Raw genomic sequence first — 26488 nt, 5'->3', positions numbered from 1 at the left:
ATGCAACTAAAGGAAAAATTAAAATTTTCCCATCTCACTTGTTTGTTTTCATCTGTTATAGTGAGAATAATAAACAAACACCTCAAAATTTACAAATAAACATCTCTGACATTTCAAAAATAAATCAATCAATCAATGACCAATATAGCCACCCTTCTTTCCAATAACAGTCATAAGCCTTTCCATTCATGGAGTCTGTCAGTTTCTTGATTTGTTGACGATCAGCTTTTTGTGGAGCAGTGACTACAGCCTCCCAGACACTCTTCAGAGAGGTGTATTGTTTTTCTCCCCCGTAAATCTAGCGTTTAAGAAGTGCCCACAAGTTCTCGATAGGGTTTAGGTCAGATGAGGAAGGGGGGGCCATGTCATTATTCCTTCATCTTTAAGGCCTTTACTGGTTGGCCACGCAGTGGAGAGCTTCAGTGCAAGTGATGGAGCATTGGCCTGCATAAAAATCATGGTCTTTTTCCTGTATCACTGTTTGAAGAAAGTGTCTTCGAAAAACTGGCAGTAGGTTTGGGAGTTGATTTTGAGTTCATCTTCAATGCAAAAGGTCCAACTAGCTCATCTTTAAAAATACCAGCTCATACCAGTACCCCACCTCCACGTTGGAGTGGAGCTCTGTGCCCATTACAGATCCACAGGTCCATCCATCTGGTCCATCAAGAGTCACTCTCATCTCATCGGTCCATAAAACCTTTGAAAAAAATCTGTCTTCAGATATTTCTTGGCCCAGTTTTGACGTTTCAACTTATGTTTCTTGTTCAGTGGTGGTTGGGTTTCAGCCCTCCTTACCTTGGCCATGTCTTTGAGCACTGAACACCTTGTACTTCTGGGCACTCCAGGTAGGTTGCAGCTCTGGAATATGAAAGTACTGGAGGATAATGGGTTCCTGGTAGCTTCACGTTTGATTCTTCTCAAATCTTTGGCAGCTAATTTGCGTCTTTTGTTCTCAACACGTTTCTTGCGACCCTGTTGACTATTTGCAACAAAATGTTTGATGGTTCTGTGATCACACACCAATATCTTAGCAATTCCAAAAGTGCTGCATCCCTCTGAAAGACTTTTTACAATTTTTGACTTTTCAGAGTCAGTTAAATCTCTTTTTTGGCCCATTTTGCCTGAGGAAAACTAGCTGCCTAATAATTCTGCACACCTTGATATAGGGTGTTGATCTCCTTAGGCCACACCCTCCCTCATTACACAAATACACATCACCTGACGTGCTTAAATCCAATAAGCATTCAAGTTAATACAGCTTGGAGTTGGAATATACGCATTAAAAATGATGCTATGGTCAAAATACTCACTTGCCTAATAATTGTGCACACAGTGTAAAATTGGGGTGTTTTGCCTAACACTTCTTTGGTGTTTCCTGGAAAGTACAGATGGTACCTTTGAACTGGCAGATGGGAGTGATGCTCATTTTTAAAAAAGGAGACAAAAGGATACATTACAGTTACTATGAGCCCATTCTTCTCAGCCTCCCTGGAAAACCCTTTGCATTTTGTATAGAAAGAGATGTTTATACACTTGTTTTTTGGTCACTTGAGTTTTGACCATTCAATATGGGAAAGAGATTTTATCAGGGTAATAATTTGTCTTTATTCATGTTCATATCAAGGATGCTGTATCAAGGTGCAGCCAAGGTTTGGAGGCTATCCAGCCTTACAACCAAACTACAACCTTCAGTACACGCTTAAACAATTTGCAGCAGAGTCCAATGAAGCTAGGAAGAGAATTAGTACCTTTAAATGTGAGGTCATGGTTCTCTCCTGGAAAAGATTGGCTTCATTACAGGAAAGGGATGAGATGCTGCCCCAAGCAGATTTTCATTTATAGTTATCACCTGTCTGTAATTAGGAAAAGAATACAATCATAAGTACAAGCAGAATAAAAAAAAGTTTATGTGAAGGGTTGCTGGGCTCACTCCCCATTATAGGATGAGGACCAATACAATAGATCCATGGAGTAGAACTGCCCTTTTTTAATTTTTTCATTAAAAGGAATCAGCTATGGGGACTGGATATGTAATCTAGTCTGAGTCCACTAGGAGGGCAGACCTAGGGCACATTGGAGGTATTATATTCCTCAGCAGTCTTGAAAGCATCTAGGTATTCCCCAGGAAGGACTGGGGAGGTCTTAGCCACAATCCAGTGGTTGAGAAACATTGCTATAAATTATCAGTGCTGCACACCTAGTTTGATCCATGCATTCATTGATAACCTTACTGTAACAACTACATCAGTCCCTGGCAATAGATGGATTCTGAAATATCTGCAAAAGCTTGTGGCCTGGGCACGGATGAGCTTCAAACCAATGAAGTCCAGGTCTATGGTGCTGAAGAAAGGCAGGGTGGTGAGCAAGTTTCAGTTTATTTGGAAGACACCCCTATTTTATCTATCTATGAGATGTTAGTCAAGAGTCTTTGACTGAAGTCTCAGGGAAACAACTGTAATAAAGAAGACCGCTTAGGAGGTTCAGGGATGGTTATACTCAGTAGATAAGTCAGGTTTGCCTGGCAAGTTCAAGCCCGGGATATAACTACATTGCATCTTTCCTTGAATTCTCTGGCCTCTGTTGATCTACAAGGTGACCCAGACTGACATAGAGCCCTTGAGATGAAGATAAGCAGCTATTGTTGCAAATGATTGGGTTTTTCATGCAGTCACAGCAGCATTTTCCTCTGTTGGGGGAAAAATAAGCTGCAGCTCCCCATTAGCAGCTTAAATCTTCTTGTGTATGAGAGGGGTTTTGAAATACCAAAATTCTCAGGAACCAAAGATTTCTATAGCTGGCATCCAAGTCTAAAAAGGCAGGAAGTGGGAGGCTAAGGATGAAATGGCAACAGATAATCACAACTAGGCACAAACTGTTGGTAGGAACTGTGGCAAATTAATGTAGCCTTACTTCTTGCCAATATGACAAGGACCAAAGGCAAGGAAACACATCACCTTGTGCAAAATAGGTGCGTGAAGGTGTAGAAGAGGTGCAGAACTGTTGGGCTGTAGGAATGCAGAACCATGGAGCTTGGGCCATGTGGGAGAGTGGTGTGGAGAGAAAGATCATCTGGGCAGATATAAAATTTGGCAAGCCGAACCTCACAACATCAGATTCATAATCCAGTCAGTCTAATATAGCCTACCAAACCCAGCCAAACTCTGGGGCAAAAGTGAAGCACAATCTTGTCCTCTTTGCCCCGAAAAAGGAACTCTGGAGATTCCCAAAATCATTGACAGTGGAGTAATATCATTGGAGGCACAATCATCTGATAAAGACAGTGGCCTTTATTAATAACACGAAAAGGCACCACCTAGGCAAGTTACTAGTGTTCTTAGTTAGGGCAGCTGCTGAAACAGGAGAGAACGCCAGGATGCCTACTCACACTTGCTTCAGCCTGGCAAGTCACAGTCCATCTGGGGAGAAGACACAAGTTCCCACACACCACAGTGACAACAACATTGAGGCCAGACATGGTTCTACTGTCTGAGGCTTCATGCCAGATTATAATGATGGGACTAACAGTACCCTAGGAAGACAGAACTGATAAAGCCAATGAGAGAAAAAGGAGCAAGTATAAGGAGCTGGTGCAAGAATGCCGCAGGAAAGGATGGAAAGCATGGTGTGACCCGATCAAAGTTGGGTGCAGAGGATTCATTGGCCACTCGCTTCATTCTGTGTGAAACAAGTACTTTGCTGTTTGCTAGCGTGCATGAGGAATTTTTAGCCCACAATCTGTATAACTGTAGCTAATTCTTTTGCAGTGAGGAGGCTGCGTCAAGCTCCACTTTTGAATAAAATATCTCTTACTAAAGTATATAAGTTTTGTGACAGGATTACCCTTTAATGGTTTTTCATTGTGGATAAGTCAAAAATGTCATATTTTCTGTACATATTTTCCTGGGGTCTATAAATATTTTGTACTTTGAGTGTTTAATTTGCCCTAAAAAAGAAAAAGTAAATCATTGCAACATTCATGTCTAGTAAGCAGTAACAGACTTTGTTTTTTCTTTAAGAGTAGTTGGTATACACATCATCTTTTACATATGAAGATCTGAATTGGATTTTCAAGAGTTAAAAATAACACAAATAAATAATATTTTTGTGCTACTTTTAACAAGAAACAGACATAAAAGCTTTAGCAATAGTTACTGACACACTATGAATTGTAAACTACCAATGTTCAAATAATATGGTGTCTTTATGAGTAAACCATGAAACTAAGAGAGATGTATACATGTGTTCAGTGACTTAAATGAACTGAAAACTTTGAAGGTAAACTGCTCAGTCATTCTGGCAGTGTTACACCTCAAAAATGGCACCAGAAAAAAGAACACTAAAAATAAGTAGTAAAATATTTGAAAACCAGTTCTCTGTGTATAGTACCTAAAAATAATTGGATTTACCAGTCCACATACAGCAAACAAACACGAGGACTTTATTATCAGTGAAATTAGATATAAAATCATGGAAAAACAACAGGTGAAAAAGTGAACTTTATATAAATGAAACAGTCTAAATTAAAAATCATTGATAGCATAGTGAATTGACTAGCTGATATTCCCTTTTTAAAAAGTATTCAAACACAAGAAACAATGGAGTCTTAAAATATAAACTTTAATACTGGATATACAGTTTTCACTTTGGGCATACTTATTAAATGTTACATGTCAGTTTTCAGTATGGAAGCATATATGAAGCCTCTTCTTAACAGACTCTGCCTTTTCCCTTTGCAAGCTTACTTGAATCTGACTGATTCATTTCACCCGCTAAATTTTTGTTCTAGAGTGTTCTCTTATTTTGTTTTTTAAACGTTTTATTGAATTTATTAAAAACAAATAACATTCCATACAAGCATGTCAAAGTTTACAAAACTAAGTTCAAATCAAATCAACCCCCACCCATGCGAAAGAGAGCTAGGCCAACAGAGTAAAACTTTAATAGTAGGAAAAATAAGTAAATAAAAACATAAATAAAAAATAATTAAATTAAATATGGGAAGAGGATCCACTTCCTCAATATAAATGCTTATTCCAAATTGTTATTGATTAGATCCTGCCAGGTTTTAAAAATGTTTTGTACAGATCCTTTATGTGAGAATTTCATTTTTTTCCAATTTCAAATAGTATATAACATCAGTTACCCACTGACTTAAAAGAGGTGGGTTAGGATTCTTCCAGTTGAACAAGATAACTCTACGTGCCAATAGTGAAGTAAAGGCAATTACAGTTTATTTGTCCTTCTCCACTTTAAGCCCATCTGGGAGTCCACCAAACACAGCTGCTGGTAGATTAGGAGAGACTGTGACACCAAGGCTGTCTGAAAGGCATTTAAAGATTTTGGTCCAAAATTATGTTAATTTGGTGCAAGCCCAAAAAATGTGGCCCAATGAGGCTGGAACTTGATTGTAACGTTCGCAGGTTGGATCTTGCCCTGGAAAGATTCCTTTTTTCCTTCTGTATTCTTTTTTACATTTGATCTTTTTTGGTTGTCAGTGAGGATCAATGGGACATCCACGTCTTATACTCATAAATTGACTGATACAGCACAGCTGGTCCAAGCATGGATGCCCCTTGGTCCTGGCCACAACACTAATCCTTAGCTTTTCTTCTTCTTAATGAAGTCAGTGCTGGGCTTTTCCCTTTGCCTGCTGGTATAGGGGTAGGGAGTGACTGGGACTGCAGAGCATTGGGTTTTATTTTAATTCCTGTTAAAATGGCTTACATTTTTCTTAAAAATGTTGACTTTTAATATTTCAATAAAAATTTGATCACAAACAATGCCATGCCCTAAAAAGCAAATGCTTGTGAAAATTATAAAGTATACATAATTAATCAGTTGTATAACACTAAAAAGGGGGGAAACACTTCTACTCAAATCACTACTTGGAGCACTGTATAAGCAGCATACAAATAATCAAGTTTGCACTTGCACAAAACCATTTCAGCTCAGTGAATCCAATCTGCTCTGTTTGAACAGTTTTCACAGCAATTCTTTATGACTGAAAAAATGGATAAGCAAGATCAAACATGAGAAAAAATGTCTGAAAGCTCAATGGACAGCTTTTATCTCATATAATGGGAAGCAGCAGTTCATAAATGAGTCATGACAATGAAACAACTGAATGCTGCAGAGAAATGCAATTTGAACTCCGTTTTAATTAGAGTACAGTACACCCTTGAAATTTGCGGGGGTTACGTTCCTACAGCACCCGTGAATTCTGAAAAATCACGAAGTATGGATGTGGTTAAAAAAATGCTCTAAATATGCTCCCAAAACACTTTAATTTCATTTCAACCTCAGCTTAACACATTACCTAAAAAAAGAATGTAAAGGAAAACCCGTATACTGTACAGTACTGTACTGATATGTCACCCACAGTGCTACAATGTAAAATACAGATGTTACTGCTACATGTTCTGTAATTCATGCAAGTGTGTTTTCATTGCCAGAAGCCTTAGAAGGTGCAGGGCATTTCGACAGCATCTTGGGACTTTAACCCTTAAACTGCCACATACTTGGAGGTTAATACATTCCTGGACGCCAAATACTTTTTTGCTGCACTTTAAGTAAATGCCACAATTCACAAAGAAAAAGTTAAATTTTAATGGAACACATTTTTTTTCATGCAAAGAGCATCACAATTACTGCAACACTGATCATTTTACACACTGCCAATAAACTGTAAAAACTATTTAAAAAAAACTACTGGAACAATATGTACAAGGTGCAACTGACGCCATTGATGAAATTCAGCAAAACACCAAGCCAACTGCGCTTGAAGTGGCTGCACGCAAGCACAGAGGTAAACGCTGACGCCGGCAGGCTAGTCTAGTGCAGCGGTTCAGTCCCAGAGACAGTGAGGCCGCAGTTTCCAGAAGTGGTCATGAGCTGGCTGCTCAACGAATGTATGGCACTGACTGATCAGCTCCGGCATGCTGGTAAATTGCACTGGAAACTGACAATAACCGGTTGCGGCGTTCAATGAATGTACGTCAGCGAATATACTCAGCTCCTACGTGCTGGCAAATAGCACTGGGAAACGACTATAGCCGGTTGTGGCAGTTTAAGAATTGAGAAGAACAAAACGGAAAACACGAGAACACTCAGCTGGAGATGCGTCACGGGGCAGGAGTCAATCAGCAGCAAGGAGAAGTGAATAACGCTGTAGCGGTCCTGTGCCGCTAAGATTCACACCATCAAGAAGACGGTGATGCACCCAGCCTTAGCCCGACCCGCACACACTCACAAACAGAGACAAAAACAAAGCAAACTGGTAATCAAACAGCAAATAAAGAATGTAATGAAAACAAATGAAAACAACAATACCACCCCATTCCCCTTACGGCGATTATACATTAAATACAACAAAGCACCAACAAAACACACACAGTAAAGTCTATGAAAAATGGCAATGGATGAAATGTAATAATGAAGATAGAAAGTCCAGAGATCTGCATGTTGAATGGGAATGTAAAGATAGTCCTACCAGTAGATCCTGAAATGGTGAAGATGGGTGGACGGGTTCAGGAGCGATCCTTTCTTCGCAGGATAGGAATGAATCCACTTACAGTCCTCATGTACACAGGTAGATGACAGACAATCCAGACCCCAACCATGAAACAATCCAGGACAAAACAAATAAGTACAGGTAACCTAACAGAAGGCAGGCAGAGAGGCAGGAACTTAAAACACAAATTACAACAAGTTTTTCTTTTGGTCACCGGCCCCCTTTTTAAAAGCCGCACTGACATCCTTTGACCCCAACAGCCCCTCCACTCTCAGCAGGAGACCAATCAGAGCCACTGCAGGGACTGCTGGGAGTTACAGTTTCAAATTCTAGTAGAGTACGCTCTCGGATTGGCTACTTTCACCATCCCAAGCCGCGTTTTCCTCTACGGTTGCTTCCTGTTCTCTTTACAGTACAGTATTACCACGAAAAAAGCCATAAAAAATTGCGGAGGATATTTGCGGTTTCCGGTAACAATTATTATTTAGGTTCTAAGGAAAAATCCGTGAACAACTGAGGCTGCGAACCCTGAACCGCGTCTTAGCGGGGGCCTACTGTACATGTAATGTAATTCAGTTATTTTTTCTCTCAATGCACAAAGACAGTCACTCTAAATAAGGGTATGCTTACAAACAGAAAAGAATTGCTACATGGCTAATTTAAGTCACAGTTCAGATATTACAGTAGGTCATTAGGCTTAACAAGAATAAGATATTCGCCTAACAGAGCTTGTCAGTCCAAAATTCTCATAATTTCTCCAAAATAATATTGAGGTGAGCTTTGAAGATCTTTAAAGTCCTACTGTCTTTCATGCTAACTGGTAACTTATTCCTTAAGCTTTTAATCCTTTGTGTGAAGAAAATTTGTCTAGTATTTACTTTAACAGAAACAACTGTGACACAATGCTGCCTCACAAGCCCATTAAGGCAAATTTGAACACCATAGTTCCATTGTCAACTTTCTGTGGGTTTTCCCTATGCACTCCCACATTTCAATTTTGATTTAAGACTCTGAAACAGCCTTATGCAGGTGTGCACTTAAGTACGCTGTGCAGTGTTGGGTATACAGTAAGGCTAAGCTAACCCTGGATAGTATTAGTCTATTAAAAGTCCAATCGAGCACACATCTACTCTTGTCTAGATTAAAATCATAAATTAACAAAAGACCATCTATGTCTAGATGTGAAAGGTTTTCTCATGTACAAAAAGTCTCTAATGTTTAGAAAGATTGGCTTTGCAAGCTTAACAACACCTGTAACCTAACTCACCTCCTCTTATAAAGCCAGTAATATGAGCTTTACTCATTAAAATAAAATAGACCACCTAATGAGCATCTGTTAGCAGAAAAGCAGTAACCTAAATAAAGCCTGCTATACAGTATAACCTGCACCATATCCTCATGCAATAAAACCTGCATATGCTTTTATAGTACTGATGTAAAAGCAAAGTTTAATTCCACACAATAAAATTTCTGATCAATTCCCTTTTTTAAAATGACACAAACACTATCTACTGAACATTTTTTTCACATCTAAAGAGCATAATTTCAACAACAGATAATGAGGAAACTTGGGAAACTTACTCATATCTCTGTAAATAAATTCTGTAACTTCAACTGTCTCCTGAACTAGTAGCACATTCTAAGTGAGTGCTGAACCACCAGATTGGAACTGCGTTGGCAGTAATTAATGATAACTTGTGTGCAGAGTAAAGATGACAGGGTAGATTCTGCTCTGTAGCAACAAAGAAGGTACAAAATCAATTCTATCTGACTCTTCTGATAATCTCACAGCGGGCACATTTATGACCCTATAATTTATTTGCGATGCACTAGAAGAAGGTGGGTAACCTCATGCCCCACCTCTGTCATCTAAATTTCTGAAGAACATAATCTTATCTTTGGGTCTGTGTCTTCATACAATTCCAAATAAAGTTACTTTTTTTCTTTTTTAAAGAGTTTCATATATTTGAACTCAAATAAAATTTTAAAACATTAAGCGTCATATTCATTTTAATAATTCAAAGCTAATGTGAAATGAAGACCTGACCAGTTGAAATCTTGTTTAACACATTTCTTAAGATATTAATGCTACTTTGAACAGGGCATTGTATAGTTATGACTCGTGAGTATGAAGTGATGTGAAACGGTTAAAAACAGATTATCCAATTTAAAACCTTTGTGTAAGGTTAACACAAAACAACTTGGTTTCCTTCAAATTAATCATGAACCCTGCTATATTATAAAGCTTTACATATAGTAATTACAGAAGTCATGAGTACAAATCAATAATGTACAGCAGTATTTCATGTGCTCAGAAAGCTACTTTAAACTCAGGCTGCTCCCGTGAATTCCCAAGATATCCAGTTTAAGCCAGTAAATGGAAAGAATAGCATTTGAAATAAGATGAAAGAAGCAAAAAAATTAATGGAACAGAACATACCCGTTGTACTCCACATTCTGAAATCATATAGTATTTTATTTATCTACTTGAATTGAACCTTTTGGGAATGAGTATAATAGTTTAAACAATGCTCATATATTGGGTCCTGAACTAAACTTGTGTATTCCCATTTCACTCTGTCAAATAATTTTTCAACATCCCAATAGCATGACTTTAGTGCACTCTTCTTCTTCTTTCGGCTGCTCCCATTACAGGTTGGCACAGCGGATCATCTTCTTCCGTATCTTTCTGTCCTCTGCATCTTGTTCTGTTACACCTATCACCTGCATGTTCTCTCTCACCACATCCATATTCAAAGTTACTACCCTCAGTTCCACTCTCTTTACTTTCCTCCTCTCCTCCTGCCTCCGGACATGTCTCCCCCTTCTTCTTCTCCTTCTCCTTCTTCGGCCAACAGTAGCCCAATTTCCGCCATCACCCTGTTGACTAACAGTACTGGTAGTGGTCGTTGTTAACCCAGGGCTCGACTGATCCGGTATGGAAATTTGTATTATTGTCCGCATACTGATTTGACAAAACTTACACCAGGTGCCCTTCCTGACGTAACCCTCCCCATTTATCTGGGCTTGGGACCAGCACAAAGAAACACACTCATTTGTGCATCCCCTGTGGCTGGGTTTCTTTTGCTCCTAATTTCTTATACTGAACATGCATGAGAAATTTTGACAGCAAATTATTGCCTTTAACAACCCCAGTATAATCTTGTACAAAAAACATTTTATCTGTTCTATGCAGAAGAACACTGACTAGAATCTACACATTAATATTTAGTATTGAAATTGGTAAGCAGAATGTTAACTCAAATAGATTTTTATTGTTCCAGGCAAAAACTGAAATTAATATCTGACACATTGTTTCTGGTATTAAATTTTACTGTTGGGTTTCAATAAACACTAGCATATCTCATTTAATAGTTCTTTATAAAATTTTGCCAGATAGCCAAATGTCACTGTTAAATATGTTTTTCTGATTTGAGAGATTTTAAAGGTTTATCCAGCTTGGTTATGTATTATGCCTGCAACTAAAACTAAATCTTTACTTATAGGGTATTCTCTTCACATTCCAATAAGTAAAACACACATTGTTCTCACAACTCCAAAAGCCTGGGTTTGAATCCCAGGCTCTGTGTTTCCTCCCATATCCCAAAGACATGTAGTTTCAGTGGACGTCCTGACTTAGCATAAGACAAGTGAGTTTACTACAAGATGGCCTCAAGTCTTTTCTAGATCTTGTCACTGCCTTGTAGCAGATGCACATTGTGACACCAAGTAGGTGAAGTAAATGGATTGATGATAACCAGTACTTTAAGTGCATTGTAATTCCACCAAATATCAGAAACTAGTAATGTCTAGTCTAAGAAAACCATTTCTTCTGCATCATGTATTGAAATAAAAAATGGAGACAAATCTCCCCCAAATCCCTTAGAACAGCGGTTCTTAAAATTTCTTTTCTTGCAACCTAATTTTGCCTTTTACATGTCTTCGTGACTCACAATCGCCGCAAAGAATCATCCAGGAAATCCATACCTCCGGGTGGAACTGGCCTCCTGGGAGAATAGACGTTGATCGTCATCCCTGAATCTCCATTGGAGAATCACTGCTGACTGTCGTCTGGTGGGATTGTTTTCAACTTGCAAGCGGTGATCAATCACAACACTTTCTAATTTAAGACTATTGTAATTCACAGCTCAGCACTACCCAAGTTCAGACATTAGCTGACCCAAAATGGGTTGTGACCCATAGTTTAAGAAACACTGCTTTAGATGTTTGATATAGGAATGACTTTACAAATGCTAGTAGTTTTAAAAAGACAAGTAAAAATCAGTATTTAAAACAAATCAAGACATGGTGATTCATTAATGTTTCAAACTAGTCTCAAAAGTCCATTATGAAAATTGATTCTACCACTAACAACTTCAGGGAGCAGAAAATAATGCTAAATACTGTACCAGATGCAGATCTCGAAATGGCTTTCTACAGTACATTAGTCACAAAGGTCAATGGAGCTTAGTAGGATTCAGTGATGCACAAGGAAAACTTTTTGAAAAGGAAAAGCAAATATTCAATGAGCTAAATAAACATTTCAATATTTGCACAGGAAAAAGAATACATGGAATTCTCTAAAAGATGTACAAAAAAAGAAGAGAAACCAATTATTTCTAAATCTTTACTAAGCCTATTGTAGCAATTAGTTGAGACTGTAGTATTACCCAATGACTAGAACATGGCTAATGTGATTTACAAAACTGCATTTCAAGTGTGTCAGTGTGCTACAGAGTACAAAAAGTACAGATGAAATAAGAATGTTATGCATGGGATAAGGTCATTATGGACTCCCACAGGCCTATGTGGCCAGTCCTGTTCTGCTCTAAATAATATTAATGAATGAAATTCACAAATGACACTAAAATTTGAGGGACAAAATTTAAAGACCAGAATAATGTCAAAAAAAATTACATAATTAAAAGATGCAGCTGAATGAAGAAAAGTGCAAACTGCTACACATATCACACAAGGATTATAAATATAAAATTGAAAAGAAAGACATAGAGGAAGCAACTTTTGGAAAGGTTTTGTGGCATTTACACTGATACAGCATTTCTTGTCTTGATTGTGCGTAGAAGCCAAATAAATATGTATATTACATTATTAAAAAAATCAAATATAAGTCAAAGAGCAATATCTTCAGACAGTACAAGGTACTATTGAAACCACATGTGAAGCACTTCGTGTAATTCTGATCACTAACCTACAATAAGTCAAAAGGCAATAGAACATATGCAGAAATGAGTACCCAAGTGCACCTCAGGATTAAACGGCATAGCCTCCTCTGATAGGCTCAGGGAATTAAACCTCTTTAGTCCTGATCAGAGAAAGCCCCATGGGAACCTAAACCAGACATTCAAAATTCTCAAACATATAAAAAAAAACTGATCCAACAGATTTTTAGCTACTAAATTGTGTAGTCAAGGACAATCAGTAAAATTAAGGAGAAGAACATGCAAGACAGAATCCAGGAACTGCTTCCTCATATGCAGTGTCATGAGAATCAGGAAAACACTACCAAGCCATCTAGTTTAATCAGAAACCTAGAAAACTTTTAAACTATAATAATGAGATATTAGGATTCCTAAGCTATTAGCTAACCAACCAAGCTTGCTGAACTGAATGGTCTAATTTATCAAACTTGTTATTATGATGGTTGCTACTTTAGAATCTCATACTTCAAATGCTTAATTCCAGAACGCAAAAAAAACTAATCTTCTGCCATTGTTGCTATAATACACTCTAAATCTATATGATGCTAGATCAGATCACACAAACTTAAAATATAGATGGAGTAAATTTTGTGAGACCTTTATTCCAGTTAAGGAATGCTTTAACCATTTGAAAGTCACAATAACTTCATATAAAATTGAAACACTGAACATTTAGACTCACATTCAGCCTTTCCTAAGCAAATAATATGTATATCGAAGCCATTATCCTTAAGCTTTATAGGAGGCTATGCTTAAGCTTTATAATGCAAGCTGGGAAAAGATTAGGTTCCCCATTGTTTCCTTCAGGCTAGTTGTCATCCCAAACAAAATTTATCAATCCGAAATATTATTAGCACACATATACTTTTGAAATCTACACATTCATCAAACTACCCATCATTTATTAATCAAAAGTGCTTCATCGTGCTCAGAAATATGGTGAGCCAGGGTGTCTGATGACTATGTCGTTATACAATGTTGCAGTCTTATGAAAAGACATAACCTAAGTAATTAAGATAAAATCAAAGTTATGTACTAAAAACTCAGAAAATGCCCCAAAGCAAGAAAACTCCTTAAAAAATCTCAAGCTTTTATGCTTGCATTTTGTGCAGTCATCTGCAAAGTTCTCCCTCAGAGGCTCCACCAAATAATTACAGAATTCAAATTCATGCCAAAAATCTAATCTTGCATTCAAGAGATATACCAAACCGGATTCCAAAAAAGTTGGGACACTAAACAAATTGTGAATAAACACTGAATGCAATGATGTGGAGATGGCAAATGTCAATATTTTATTTGTAATAGAACGTAGATGACAGATCAAACGTTTAATCCGAGTAAATGTATCATTTTAAAGGAAAAATATGTTGATTCAAAATTTCACAGTGTCAACAAATCCCAAAAAAGTTGGGACAAGTAGCAATAAGAGGCTGGAAAAAGTAAATTTGAGCATAACGAAGAGCTGGAAGACCAATAAACACTAATTAGATCAATTGGCAACATGATTGGGTATAAAAAGAGCTTCTCAGAGTGGCAGTGTCTCTCAGAAGCCAAGATGGGTAGAGGATCACCAATTCCCACAATGTTGCGCAGAAAGATAGTGGAGCAATATCAGAAAGGTGTTACCCAGCGAAAAATTGCAAAGACTTTGCATCTATCATCATCAACTGTGCATAACATCATCCGAATTCAGAGAATCTGGAACAATCTCTGTGCGTAAGGGTCAAGGCCGTAAAATCATACTGGATGCCCGTGATCTCCGGTCCTTAAACGACACTGCACCACAAACAGGAATGCTACTGTAAAGGAAATCACAGAATGGGCTCAGGAATACTTCCAGAAACCATTGTCAGTGAACACAATCCACCGTGCCATCCGCCGTTGCCAGCTGAAACTCTACAGTGCAAAGAAGAAGCCATTTCTAAGCAAGATCCACAAGCTCAGGCGTTGTCACTGGGCCAGGGATCATTTAAAATGGAGTGTGGCAAAATGGAAGACTGTTCTGTGGTCAGGCGAGTCACGATTCAAGTTCTTTTGGAAATCTGGGAACCATGTCATCCGGACCAAAGAGGACAAGGACAACCCAAGTTGTTATCAACGCTCAGTTCAGAAGCCTGCATCTCTGATGGTATGGGGTTGCATGAGTGCGTGTGGCATGGGCAGCTTGCATGTCTGGAAAGGCACCATCAATGCAGAAAAATATATTCAGGTTCTAGAACAACATATGCTCCCATCCAGACGTCATCTCTTTCAGGGAAGACCCTGCATTTTTCAACAAGATAATGCCAGACCACATTCTGCATCAATCACAACATCATGGCTGCGTAGGAGAAGGATCCAGGTACTGAAATGGCCAGTCTGCAGTCCAGATCTTTCACCTATAGAGAACATTTGGCATCATAAAGAGGAAGGTGCGACAAAGAAGGCCCAAGACGATAGAACAGTTAGAGACCTGTATTAGACAAGAATGGGAGAGCAATTTCTAAACTTGAGAAACTGGTCTCCTCTGTCCCCAGACGTCAGTTGAGTGTTGTAAGGGGAGATGCCACACAGTGGTGAAAATGGCCTTGTCCCAACTTTTTTGGGATTTGTTGACACCATGAAATTCTGAATCAACATATTTTTCCCTTAAAATGATACATTTTCTCAGTTTAAACTTTTGTTCCGTGATTTATGTTCTATTCTGAATAAAATATTAGAAGTTGGTACCTCCACATCATTGCATTCAGTTTTTATTCACGATTTGTATAGTGTCCCAACTTTTTTGGGATCCGGTTTGTAGTTTCGAAACTATTTTTGTTCAGCCCTGATTGCAGTTGGCTAATATTTGTTTCACTTTACCCTTTATCAAATTAATGACAATTGATTCTAGCATCAGTTAAATAAATTGGTTTGTTTCCTCAGAGAATATTCTGTAACCTGGAGTGTCACCACTTTTCCCATTATTTATTACATCTGACTGAAAGTTGTATATGTGTGTGTGCAAGCATGCTGTGAAACTAAATGGTGCCAGAAAGTGGGAATGAAAATCCACAAAAAGTACCCTTAGCCTGCCACCTCCAGATGGATTTTAGATGCTTTCCTCAAATTTGTATATGGGTGTCCTCCAGGGTTGCAAGTTTCTATTACATTAAAAAACAAAAATTAAATAAACAACACTTACCAAACTTTTTATGATTATCTTATTCTCTAGAGAGTCAGTGCTTCACTCCCTAACTCAAACCCACTGCCAGCACCACAACTGAATTTAACAGTATTCATTCTCTTCTCTGCCTACTTTTAACTTCCCCATTTCTTTTTATAAGCGCAATGTAAATAATTAGATTCATATCACTAAGCTATCATAACAGTCACTTAAGCTGCTCCTATGTTCTGCCAACACAGCATTAAATAATTTTCATGGCTGCTAGGTTACTTATAAAGGGAAACAGGGACAAGATAAACCATATGTTTTACTGCAATGCATAATAATTAAAGATTAAACATGTACAGAAGACAAAAGTACTAGTGATCAGGGAACAACCAGACTAATCTTTGAAAAATTCATGTAAATGAAGACCACGGTTGTGGAACAAACCTATTAAATAAACCAAACACCTAACCAAACAGACACCCATACTTAACTGTAATGCAATATGCCTTATAGGCCGCCTTGCACATGGCCACTGGCAACCTGTTGCTCTTTGTTATTGAAAATAGCAGTTCCAACCAGAAAAAAAGATCCAAGAATAATACACAACACTTACAGATCTTTCACAAAGGTCTAGCCAAATCCATCTTGTATGATAAATAAATACTGCAGGAACTGTATTTTACTAAACTAACTGATCAAACAGTGAGGGAATAATCACCACTTACACACCAAAAATGCTTTTAATGAAAGAGTGGAGAAATACAAGTGATGCAAAGCTGCTCTAACATACAAAATACTTGCAAGGGATTCTCAAAATGGGTGTAAAATATCAGTTAGAGCTTGATCAGGTAAAAGGCTATTGTGGTACACCCAAAAAGCACTGTTTGATACCCTCTTTTACTATAAACGAAAGGCAGAATTAATAGCTTTAAGGTTTACTACATTGCAAGAACTATGCAATATATACTACAACTAGCAAAATACCCGCGCTTCGAAGCGGCGAAGTACTGCCTTAAAATTTTTATTAAGAAGAAAATTAAACCTTTTTAAACTGAGGGAAAATATACCAATAATTATTTGTTAAGGATCTCTTTGTATACCACATTGTGAGTTCGGCCCTCCGGTTGTAATATGACCAAGCTGTGCGATGAGCTGACTCTTGAGCATGCAACGTACAGTTGGCCATGTCAACAGTAATCTTGTTTCAAATCTCACAGCTTGGATTGCTGCTGTCATAATCGGTTTAAGTTTCATGGTTTGTTTCAATTACGACTATTTGTAGGACTTGTGTTGGAGAGACATTCGGCATCTGTCAAGCGTTGTAAGTATACAACCGGTTTCATTGATAACTTCACATCCAGCTTTTGAGAGTTTAAACAATCATAAACATCAAAGTGTCCACTACTTAAATCGTCACCTGTCAATCTAAGATGTTTAAGAGGCATTGGCGGATGTCGAAAGGTGTAAAATATTTGGCCATTTCAGTACACTTGAAAGCGAAAACCGAAAAATTCAGCGGCAGCCATAAACTCACATGCAGATGCATAGCTGAAGGGCTTAAGCATTTCACTCTTATAGTGCTCCTGTGTAGTATAATTATCTCCTGTACCGTTATCAGTCCACACCTTGAACCTGTCCCAGTCATTCAATACATAAGACACAATGTTCCTACGGATATCAAGAGTGAGCCTGATATGGCCGTGCAATATGTAACTAAGAGAATGGAAAATGCCATCTCTGGGCATGGAAACCACACGGTAAGTGACAGTTCTTTGATCGATGGTGATCACCTCTATAGACATGTTAATGGGGGTATAGTTGGAATGATAAAGGAAATGGGTACCTGAACAATGTAAAATAAGTCTAAAATACCCACACAATAACTATAATCGTAATAAATGAACAATAAAACAGCAGAGAAGCTGTGGATTAAATAAAAAGGCTGTAGTTATCAGCAGGGAGATGTGAATCCCGTGGTGAAGCAAGGAAAGGAATGTAGAGACTGGAGCGACGGACGGCCTTATATAGGCAGGCAGCCAACAACGTGGGAGGCGTTAGAATGGGGGACCCAACGCCGCCTCACACCGTGACAGAGCTGCAAGCTATGGACGTATATATGTACGTAAGTACGATTCAGTTAGCGTTGGGAACCCGCGTACCAAATTTCTTGAAGATGGGCCCATAAGTAACAAAGACGTTGAAAAGTTCAATATGGCGGCCGACAGTGGCATCATACCACCGAAATAAGTACCAAATTTCTGCCTTCTACCTACACGTGAAGTTGGAGAATTAGTGACGTTGGAAAGTTCAATATGGCGGCTGACAGTGGCGTCATACCACCGAAATAAGTACGTACATCGGTTTTGGTTAGCGCAGGGAAGCCACCTACCAAATTTCGTGAAGATGGGGCCATAAATAAGAAAGTTCAACATGGCGAAAATTGTCAACCGTTATGACTGTCATGCGTAGAATTTCGAAATGAAACCTCCATCCATCCATTTTCTAACCCGCTGAATCCAAATATAGGGTCACGGGGGTCTGCCGGAGCCAATCCCAGCCAACACAGGGCACAAGGCAGGAACCATTCCTGGGCAGGGTGCCAACCCACCGCAGGACGCTGTAAGGAATGAGCCTGCCAAATTTCAGCCTTCTACCTACACGGGAAGTTGGAGAATTAGTGACGTTGGAAAGTTCAATATGGCGGCCAACAGTGGCGTCATACCACCGAAATAAGTATGTACATCAGTTTCGGTTAGCGCAGGGAAGCCGCCTACCACATTTCGTGAAGATGGGGCCATAAATAAGAAAGTTCAACATGGCGGACGTTGTCGACCGTTATCGACCGTTATGACCGTTACGTGTAGAATTTCGAAATGAAACCTGCTTAACTTTTGGAAGTAAGCTGTAAGGAATAAGCCTGCCAAATTTCAGCCTTCTACCTACACGGGAAATTGGAGAATTAGTGATGAGTGAGTGAGTCAGTGAGTGAGTGAGTGAGTGAGTCAGTGAGAGCTTTGCCTTTTATTAGTATAGATAAGTGCAAGGCATCAAATAGGTTCAAAAAGGCTGAGGTAGGAAATTTAATGGAGGTCACAAGGGTCTAATGAAAAGTCTTACTTCTGACCTAAAGTATGCAGGGAATTATCTTTCTTAAAATGAGTATAGCGAAAGACATCACAGAGAGTAAGGACGGTGGAAGATCTTGGAAAAGCTAGAATTTTAATAATCCATAAAATACAGTGGTAACTCGGTATACGTCCACTTTGGAATAAGTCCAACTTGGTATACATCCTGTCTGGACGCGAAAAATTTTGCTTGGTATTCGACCTCTGTTTGGAATACAGCTCGCGTGCTACCCTTGTTTACCTTTCTCGAGAAAAAGCCACGACTGCCCACGAGCGTCAGTGCGCCAGTTGCTAGCATTCAGTGAACAACCCGCGCTATAACTCTCTGTGAATTTTCATGTGTGTGGTATAGCAGGTCCACAGCTCCTGTCAAAGGCCAGTTTTACAATAAATAATCACCGCGTTCGCAGCTTGGTGAGGGGGCGTAGTGGCTCTGCAAGTGGATAGTATTGGGCTGAAGTGGTTCTCACGGCAAATCAGGATGTGGCCGTTTCTCACCTAAGTGAGAAGGTGACAGACCATCCGCATTCGTGATTGTTCCAGGGGCTGCTGATTTCAGCTGCCATTCCCTCTTGATAAACAGAAGCACAAGTCGTCTAGAAGGGGAGGAAAAAGAAAGAAAGAATGGATGGTTGCAGGAGAAAGGAGGAAGCAGGAGAGAGATAGAGCACGAGCGCAGAGGCAGGCTCGTGTTGCAGCTGAACAGGGAACCTGGGTGTTGGGCCGACACCCAGGGAATAGTAGTAGTGGTCACACCCGCTGAGTGATCATGGAGCGGGATTGACCGGAAGGAGGTCGCTGTGGATTCCAAGTCGCTGTCAGGAGGAGCCTACCAGAGCCAGGGATCGGAGAGGTGAACTGAACAGCTGAAGTAGGCAGAGTGAAGGTCAGCTGCAAGTAGGGCGACTCCCCTGTTGAGAAGCCCAGAGGGGGGAAGCAGGGAGGCTGCCAGGTAAAAAGGCACCGGGATTCTTGTTGTGTTTTTGTTTTTTTTTTAGAATGCTTCTTGCTATATTTTAACCTCATTGTTTTTATGAAGACTTTTTTTCTATTGTTTTTATGGATTTATTTATTGGAACTTTGGACACTGCACTTTAATTTGAACACCTTGTTTTTTGATTGTTTTAATAAAAGAACTTTGCACTTTTTCACCATCCCGTGCTTTGTTGTGCCTCACTGCTAAGCTCATCGGTATCATTACTGATGGTGTAGGGTTCAAGGGCTCCCGGACAGCAGATGGGAGCATACAGCAAACCTGCATCGTCACAACGTGATTTTGTGTTTTTTCACATAAATTTGAATTGAAAAGTATGAAGGTGGCATGCGTATCCGGGACATGGTTACTGAATACTGCATGCCGTGAACGACGGTATCTACGATTGTGAAAAACAAAGACATTATTAAAAAGTAAAGTGAGGTTAAATTTTCATTTATTTCATCAAATTGCTTTTGTATTTATGTATTTTAGTATTAAGCAGTGTTTAAATTTAATACAACCCGATCAATGTATAATATGCCAATAATAGTATTTTTTTTTTTCATGGGAATGGATTAATCATTTTTCCATTATTTGTTATGGGAAAAATTTGCTTGGTATACGTCCTGTTTGGTATACGTCCAAGGACCTGGAACAGATTAAGGGCGTATACCGAGGTACCACTGTATATTGTAAGGAAGGGTTGGCAAGGTTGCCTTTTATTTTTTTTATTTTCACTTCACCTTTCTATTCTTTTTTCACTTTTAACTCATGTGATCTTACCTGTTTAGCCACTCACGGTTAGTCTTGCTTTTCACATTAATATTCACAGTTTCTTTTTCTGTTGAGTTAAAATTCTTCCCTTCACTTTTACACTTTTGACAATGCAATTGACTGGGTCCACTCACACTGGATGGATTCCAAGTCACAAGTAGACTCACAAAACATAATCACAAACAGGAGTTTGCACAATACATTGGTGAGCTCTGTAAGCCGTGCTGTTTCTTTGAAGGACAGGTGTGGGGCAGACTGACTGGCACGATGATGCCTGACCTCATCCTGCATCAAAACGGTGCCATCTTTCACCTTTACACCTGGTGCAGCTGCGTTGTTCTTATATGTGTTTCTTGCGGGGAGGGCTTCTGTTCTCTTTCTACAATCTGAGTTCACCTCAATTATAGATCATCTTTAAAGCTCGCCAGTCCTATCCACTTGTTTCCTCCAAGAAAACATCAAGTCGAGTTTTGAAAGTCCCTAAAGTCTTACTGTCTACCACACTACTTGGTAGCTTATTCCAAGTGTCTATCGTTCTTTGTGTAAAGAAAAACTTCCTAATGTTTGTGCGAAATTTACCCTTAACAAGTTTCCAACTGTGTCCCCGTTTTCTTGATGAACTCATTTTAAAATACAAGTCTCGATCCACTGTACTAATTCCCTTCATAATTTTAAACACTTCAATCAAGTCACCTCTTAATCTTCTTTTGCTTAAACTGTAAAGGCTCAGCTCTTTTAATCTTTCCTCATAATTCAACCCCTGTAGCCCTGGAATAGGCCTAGTCACTCTTCTCTGGACCTTTTCTAGTGCTGCTATGTCCTTTTTGTAGCCTGGAGACCAAAACTGCACACAGTACTCAAGATGAGGCCTCACCAGTGCATTATAAAGGTTGAGCATAACCTCCTTGGACTTGTACTCCACAGATCGTGCTATATAACCTAACATTCGGTTAGCCTTCTTAATGGCTTCTGAACACTGTTGGGAAGTTGATAGCTTAGAGTCCATAACTCCTAAATCATTCTCAGAAGGTGTACTCTCGATTTTCCGACCGCCCATTGTGTATTCAAACCTAATATTTTTACTTCCTATGTGTAATACTTTACATTTACTGACATTAAATTTCATCTGCCACAAATCTGCCCAAGCCTGTATGCTATCCAAGTCCTTCTGTAATGATATAACGGATTTCAAATTATCTGCTAATCCACCTATCTTGGTATCATCTGCAAACTTAACCAGCTTGTTACTTATATTCCTATCTAAATCATTTATCATTCTATATAAAAGCCGTCGGGATTGTCCTTCCGTCCCATGAGTGCTACGCAGGCGTGGAGTTTCACACGCCCCGTCCATTTTGCAATGCACGATGGGATTTGTAGTTTCGTTTTTCCAGGTAAAAGATGATTTTCTACTCCAGACTGTGCGATATCTTCTTCTTCTTTCTTACTATATAAAAGAAGTCAGGATTGTCCTTCCGTCCCGTGAGTGGAAAGCGTAGCGGTATTCCGCTTATCACAGACTTACTACTTGCAGCTTGCAGTACGGCGACATGATGTGAGCAGAGTTCTGGTGCTCCCATCGTTCCTTGCTTTTGTGCGCGATGCGCTGGAAAAATAGACAAAATTATGTCTCTGGAAATAATTAATGTTGATGGAGTACAAATGCCTCACCGCATAGTAAATATCAGGGGGGTTTAAAAGGGTGTCCTCAATATAGAAAAAAGGTTTAAATTTCATCACAAAAATAACAGAAACTACAAGTATTAAAGTAATACTGCTCAAATGCAATATAACCAAATTAATGAGTTTGTACAAAATATCAAATTGATCTACATATTGAATTGCCTTAAGAAGTGGTCAACTTAAAAGTCGGTCACCTTAAAAGGCAGGTCAGCCTAGTATATATTAAAAATAGCAGCGGCCTTAGCACTGACCCCTGTGGAACGCCACTCTTAACATCGGCCAGTTCTGATGAGGTTCCTCGCACCATCACCCTCTGATTCCTGAGTCTGAGCCAATTCTGCACCCATCTAAAAACATCACCCTGAACTCCCACTTCTTTTAACTTGATGCCCAACCTCTCATGTTGCACCTTATCAAATGCTTTCTGAAAGTCCAGATAAATAATATCATATCCTCCACTTTGATCGTATGCTTTTGTTGCAGCCTCATAGAATTCCAACATGTTAGTAAAACACGACCTCCCTCTTGTGAACCCATGCTGACTGTTCAGAATAACTCCTGTCCTTGCCATTTGTTGCTCAATCTTATCCTTAATAATTCCTTCCATTAATTTTCCTGTGATGCATGTTAAGCTTACTGGCCTATAGTTGCTTGGATCTGCCCTGTCACCCTTTTTATATAATGGGATGATATTTGCCATTTTCCAGTCCTTGAATCTCCAGTGCTCAGTGACTTCCTAAAAATATGTGTCAAGGGTTTATATATGTACTCACTAGCCTCCTTAAGAACACGAGAATAAAAATTATCTGGGCCTGGTGACTTGTTTGATTTCAGCTTATTTAATCTGAGCAGCACTTCTCCCTCTACAATTTCCAAATTCCTCAGTACCTCCTTAGTAGTTGTATTTACCTCTGGGAGGTTATCCACTTGCTCACTTGTGAACTCTAGGTACCTAACTCCCTGATAAACAAGGCTTCAATTGGGGGAGGTTTTTGCTGTTTTCTGTGGCAGTGCAGGGGTGGTATAGCAGGCTGCTTGCTGCCTGCACTTATGACACATTTACAAGACAAAAGACGCTGAACTGAGAGGTGCGAGCGGATTTAAGGTGGGCCAAATTTATGAGTTTTTCAATAAACTTAATTCTAGTGTTAAAACATGAACCATTAGCAACAGAAAAAGTGCTGCCAGGAAGACCGGTAGGTAAAGTACATGCAATTCTGAACTACATAAGTAGTTTTTTTAAAAAATATATATATATATATATATATACAGTGAACCCTTGTTTATCACAGTTAATCCATTCCAGACTCTACCGTGATAAATTAATTTTCGCGAAGTAGGATTCTTTATTTGTAAATCGAATATTTTCGCAGTTAGAGTACAGAAAACCTGTTTATGACCTTCGAAATACGTTTTTTAACATTATTATAGCCCTCTAGACATGAAATAACACCCTTTAGTCACCATTACACTCGTATTACCCAATATATTAGACAAAATAAGAGAAAATAAGACATATTAGACGTTACAAATATCATATTACTAGGCTCGCTCACCTTTTAAGGCGACCGACTTTTATCCTCAATTTTTGTGTACTCCATGTGTACATCAGGCATGTAAGTGTAGGGAATGAGAACATCAAAGTGCCCATTCATAACATCTCCCGAAAACCTAAGTTTTTTTTTTTATCCACTCAAGTGCCTGTCCAAAGTCGTACAATGTCAGCCCGAATCTGTACCACTAAAGACAGAGTTTCATGCACTAAATAAGCTATAGATAACAATAAGCAAGCACCATCTCCCCTGATATTTACTACGCGGTGAGGCATTTGTACTCCATCGACATTAATTATTTCCAGAGACATAATTTTGTCTATTTTTCCAGCGCACCTCCACATAAAAGCAAGGGAACGATGGGAACACCAGAACTCTGCTCACATCGCATCACTTCGTACCTCAAGCCGCAAGTAGTAAGTCTGTAATAAGCGGAATACTGCTATGCTTTGCACTCACGGGACAGAAGGACAATCCCGAACGCTTTTATATAGTAGATTATTGTACTGTACATTTAATTGCACACAAACACACACAGTTCTTACACACAACCACTAACTTATGAAGGCACGACCTCAGTAGGAGAGTCTTCAGAGGTGGTGCAGTATCTTCAGCAGGTGCGTTGTTGTCTTCTTCCGCTGAAGGAGTACTAGGAGTAGGCAGTGGGTGTCTGGGTGCGTGGCTGAAGGACATCTTGATAGGCAGTTGCTGGTGCTGTCTTTTCATATGCGTGAGGAGGCTTTTGTAGGGTATTGCCATCTTTAATCATATCCAAGAGTTTCACCTTCTCCTGGATAGTAAGTATCTTCCTCCGGCGCTTAGTTTTATTGTCAGAAGGCTTAGAAAAAGCAGCACGTTTAGGAGCCATCGTATGGCTTAGATAAAAGTTCTCAGAAAGCACATGCGTAGTGACGTAAGCATGAATGAGAAAAAAATCGCGATAGAATGAAGCTGCGAAAGTCGAAGTGTGATATAGCGAGGGATCACTGTGTGTATATATATATATATATATATATATATATATATATATATATATATATATATATATATATATATATATATATATATGACAATGAGAGAGAGAGAGAGAGACAACATTTCCCAGCATATGCATTTTGAAAATGTTTACAGTTAATAAAATTTGCAAATGCTACACTCTCTAAGAAAAAATTTACTGAATGAATTACAAATAAAACTAAATTTGAAACAGGATAATCTGAGTTTCTTTTGCCAGACAGTTCATTGATAATCCAGTTTTCAAAAAAATATGTAAGTTGCAGACCATTTGTACACATTAGACACTAACTTTTTATTAAACAGCTCCTGTCTGAAGTAATTTGTCCTTTTGCTGTATGCCTTTCTTCTTGATTGTTCTGTACTATAAGTAATTTAAAAAGTCAAGCTTTACATGAAAAATATATTTGGATACCCAGAGAAAGAGAGACACAGATAATATATCAAAACCATATAAAAAAATGATTCAATAGAAATATAAGTTACCCGGAGCACCATGGTCAAATATCCAGAGGAAATTTCTACCTTCAAGTTTTTTCACCTGGCTACTTAATCATTCCAGGATATTCATCACTGTTTTTGCAATGTGGAGGCTGCAAGAAAAAATAGTTGAACATTAGTGTACAGTCCATGTCACTTTTTTCTATTTCTTTAAATATATATGTTTATAGGGTCACATGGACATGACTAAAACTCTTGAAAAAGCTGATGGTGATATATTTTTCACTCCTTAAAAAAAGAAATATATTAATCAATTACATAACACTGCTTATTTAACATCAAACAGTTAAGTATTAACAGTGATTATTTAGAGCAGGAATTTCACCATAGGATTGGGAGAATCGTGAATGATATAATTTATTGAAGTGGGAAAATAACAATACTCTTTCCAGACCAAAAAAAAAAAAAAAACAAAAACACATAAGAATTAAAGCATTTTATTATTGTTAGTTTTACCCCAATTATCTTGTGAGTAAAGTACTAAAATACATAATTCATGCATTTTTTGGGAGACCAACAATTTGAACAACCAACTATTAAGCTGCAAAAATTTTAAATTCTGGCATTTCACATTCGAGTGAGTGAATTTGAAAGTGATAACAAGATGTACTTCTGGCTAATAAAACACAATAAAAAGTCCAGATTAGGGAATTAGTCTTTGTATTTAGCCTTGTAATCAACTTGATGTTGTTACAGATGCACCCATTTATTTCTTATAATCAGGGGTCACCTAGTGCCAGTGTCTCTTGCGGGAGCACCAGGCTCAAGGCAGGCACCTGTATATATCACAGCACACTACTTACTACTTAGTGTGACATTTTTAAGTCATCAGTTAACCTGACCTGCACATTTCTGGGACATGGAAGGATAACATGTACTTGTGCAAACTCTACACAGGCTATACTTACTTTAAACAAAGCTCGTTACTTACATCTAGTGTATAAAAATAAAAAAAAATAACTGCTCTGTATGTTTATTCAATAATAATATTTACAAATCA

At 38.6% G+C, this 26488-nt stretch overlaps 1 protein-coding gene across 2 annotated transcripts in view; it reads right to left on the bottom strand.

Annotated features, from left to right (window-relative positions):
* The window catches only part of st6gal1 (ST6 beta-galactosamide alpha-2,6-sialyltranferase 1), a 115590-nt gene that overhangs the window by 75379 nt on the left and 13723 nt on the right, over window positions 1–26488 (bottom strand). Inside the window, exons 2-3 of one of the 2 annotated variants that reach the window (XM_039747378.1) lie at window positions 25474–25580; window positions 1749–1853 (exon numbers count right to left, since the gene is read on the bottom strand). In XM_039747378.1, the coding sequence (XP_039603312.1) occupies window positions 1749–1766 (18 nt within the window). In that variant the 5' untranslated portion in view covers window positions 1767–1853; window positions 25474–25580. The remainder of the gene's footprint in view (window positions 1–1748; window positions 1854–25473; window positions 25581–26488) is intronic. The other variant, XM_039747379.1, reaches the window with a different exon arrangement.

Source organism: Polypterus senegalus, chromosome 3 (assembly GCF_016835505.1).
Source record: "Polypterus senegalus isolate Bchr_013 chromosome 3, ASM1683550v1, whole genome shotgun sequence".
NCBI classification, from domain to species: Eukaryota; Metazoa; Chordata; class Cladistia; order Polypteriformes; family Polypteridae; genus Polypterus; species Polypterus senegalus.
This window is presented reverse-complemented; position numbering and strand designations above follow the sequence as displayed.